The sequence below is a fragment of the Seriola lalandi genome, unplaced genomic scaffold, assembly GCF_002814215.2.
Source record: "Seriola lalandi dorsalis isolate HSWRI2012SDOR001 ecotype SW California unplaced genomic scaffold, Sedor1 jcf7180002054574, whole genome shotgun sequence".
NCBI lineage: Eukaryota > Metazoa > Chordata > Actinopteri > Carangiformes > Carangidae > Seriola > Seriola lalandi.
Genome location: NW_019525127.1, coordinates 1,559,878 through 1,562,107, shown reverse-complemented (window position 1 = coordinate 1,562,107; position 2,230 = coordinate 1,559,878). Strand labels below are relative to the sequence as shown.

Here is a 2,230-nt window from a genome sequence, read left to right as displayed (position 1 = left end):
ATATACCTATATTTCGACCTGGCCTGTTTATATTTTTGGCACTGATACAGCATTTTCAGGGATAGCGTTTTTTGGTTTTATGATTGCTGATATAAAACAAAGAAATGGTTGTTGCTGTTGGTTGTTGCTTTTTATAATTAATACTATATCTGTTAATTTTATTATTATTGTTTGTCTTCAACAGGTCTGGTTACAACTACTTCAAGGAAACTGGACAGAGAGCAGCAGGACGAACACATTCTTGAGGTGAGCTCTATATTAATGCAGATTTTCAACTCTAAAGAAAAAAAAATGGAGACTGGTCAATGTGAGCCTTTATTCATGTGAAAATGATAATCTGAAACCTTCAAGGTCAACTTGTTTAGTTCGACAGTTCAAAAAGGAGACTTAAGTTTTTTCAACTTAAGTTTTTCAGCCGACTTTGGCTGAGTGCCATGTGTTGCCAAGAAGAAACAAGTCTTCTTGTATATGCAAGAAGCATCCTTTTTCGGAATAATTTCTCCTTGTACTGATTTCCGCATGGGGTAGGAGGCAGAGGTGGGAGGTGAGTGGGAGATCCCGGTGACTGTTCCTTTGTTCTTTCCCACTGTTCCGTCTTGTGGATGGAGCAAGCTAGGACAGGAAACTGCTGTCAAACCAACAGGCCAATGTCTAAACTTGCGGGTTTTAATTGAGCTCAGCTCTGATCTCTCCTGATGCTTCCCTCCCCCTCTCTCTCACCACAGAACTCTAGCTTGATAATAGGCGTTTTAATTGTGTTTCCGGTGCTGACAGGGAGCAGATTGGACGCCTTTTAATTATTGTTAGAAGTTACACAATTCAGTGATCACTGGGTGATGGTTAATGCTTGTGCATCTGGTGCCAGAGCAGTGTTGTATTTCATACTCTGATTGTACATTGCACTGTGCTAATTTCATTAGAGGACTGAGAGTAAATGATAGTGACTAACGTGGGGAATAAGGGAACACTGCTCTTGGAGGGTAACTTTTAGCTGATAAATGATACTGAAAAAACAAATTTGAACAATTGAATCTTTAGCTCTTTGCCTTTTGAATTAGTGAAGAGTTAGGGGTCAGAAAAAGGGGTTCCATGCAAACCCAAAGCTGTTCCGTTTAGGGCTTTGCTGTAGACATAGAATTGCTGCTTCCAACATGTGGTTGAAAGCTGTTGAATTACGAGGTTGGAATTAGTGTCCGATGCAAAGTCTTTGTCTTTCAAAAAAAAAAAAAAAAAAAAGAAGAAGAAGAAGAAAGCAAATTCCCGCCTAAGCTGAGTTCATGAATGTTGTTCATTTGTCTCATTTGACAAAACGCCTCCAGACAGACATTTAATAACCACATTAAACACTTGGCTCAAACGCTCACACTTTAATGCTACGCCAGATTCAACACCCCTATTCTCTTCATGCTAATATTCTCGCTTTTCTTTGTAATGTTTATTACTAAAGCTTACAATAACTAATCAGATACTGTAATTCCAGTGCACAAAGAACTGCAATTTTCCAGGAAAATAACTAATTAAAAGTTTCTCTTGCACATTCTTATTTGAGAATATGAGTTGGGTGGATAATTTTAAAGCAAGTAACATTTGACCTAAATAGGTAGAAAGTGGCTGAGTGAACACAGCCTGAGAAGAGATGTGTAACCATGGCAACTTAAGAAGTTTTTGTGTGTTGGTCACTGGTTATTGGGAATCCAGCAGGAAATGTATTGACTATACACTCATAGAATAGCCCCCCACCCCCTCTCCATTCACTCACACACACACCTCAGTGTATCTTTAAAGCAGTTGATTAAGGGTTAATCATGACTCAGGAGAATACATGTGTGTGCACATGCCTTCGTGTGTGCACCGGGTGCTGGCAGAGCAAGTCAAATTGAAGTCTTAGCTAGTGTTGAAGTTTTTGTACTAGCTTGTTGTAGAAGAAGAAATGAAACATGTGGGGCCATGTGGAACATGTGGAGCAATTAGGGTGGGGGCTGTGTCAGCATTGTTTGCACCAAATGCCAAGAGGAGGTGGAGGGAGCATAGGGGGCTTCAGCTTTTATGATGAGACAGATGGGGGTTGGTAGCCGTCGTGTGCCTGTGGGCGCAAGAGAGAGAGAGAAAGAGCTAAAGGCAGAAAGGCAGTGGGGGAATTTGAGAAAAAAGGCAAAGCTGCTCTTGATGGTCTGTGTGGGCTCTAGCGGCAGGATGAGAGGCCTCCGTCCCAGGAAGGAGGGGTGGGTGG

The 2,230-nt window shown here is 41.3% G+C and overlaps 1 protein-coding gene across 4 annotated transcripts in view; it reads left to right on the top strand.

The window, feature by feature from the left end:
- fat1a (FAT atypical cadherin 1a) overlaps positions 1 to 2,230 on the top strand; it is a 74,374-nt gene that overhangs the window by 29,479 nt on the left and 42,665 nt on the right. For all 4 annotated transcript variants that reach the window (XM_087176940.1, XM_023417455.2, XM_023417454.2 and 1 more), the window contains exon 4: positions 185 to 246. In XM_087176940.1, coding sequence (XP_087033066.1) covers positions 185 to 246 — 62 coding nt within the window. The remainder of the gene's footprint in view (positions 1 to 184; positions 247 to 2,230) is intronic.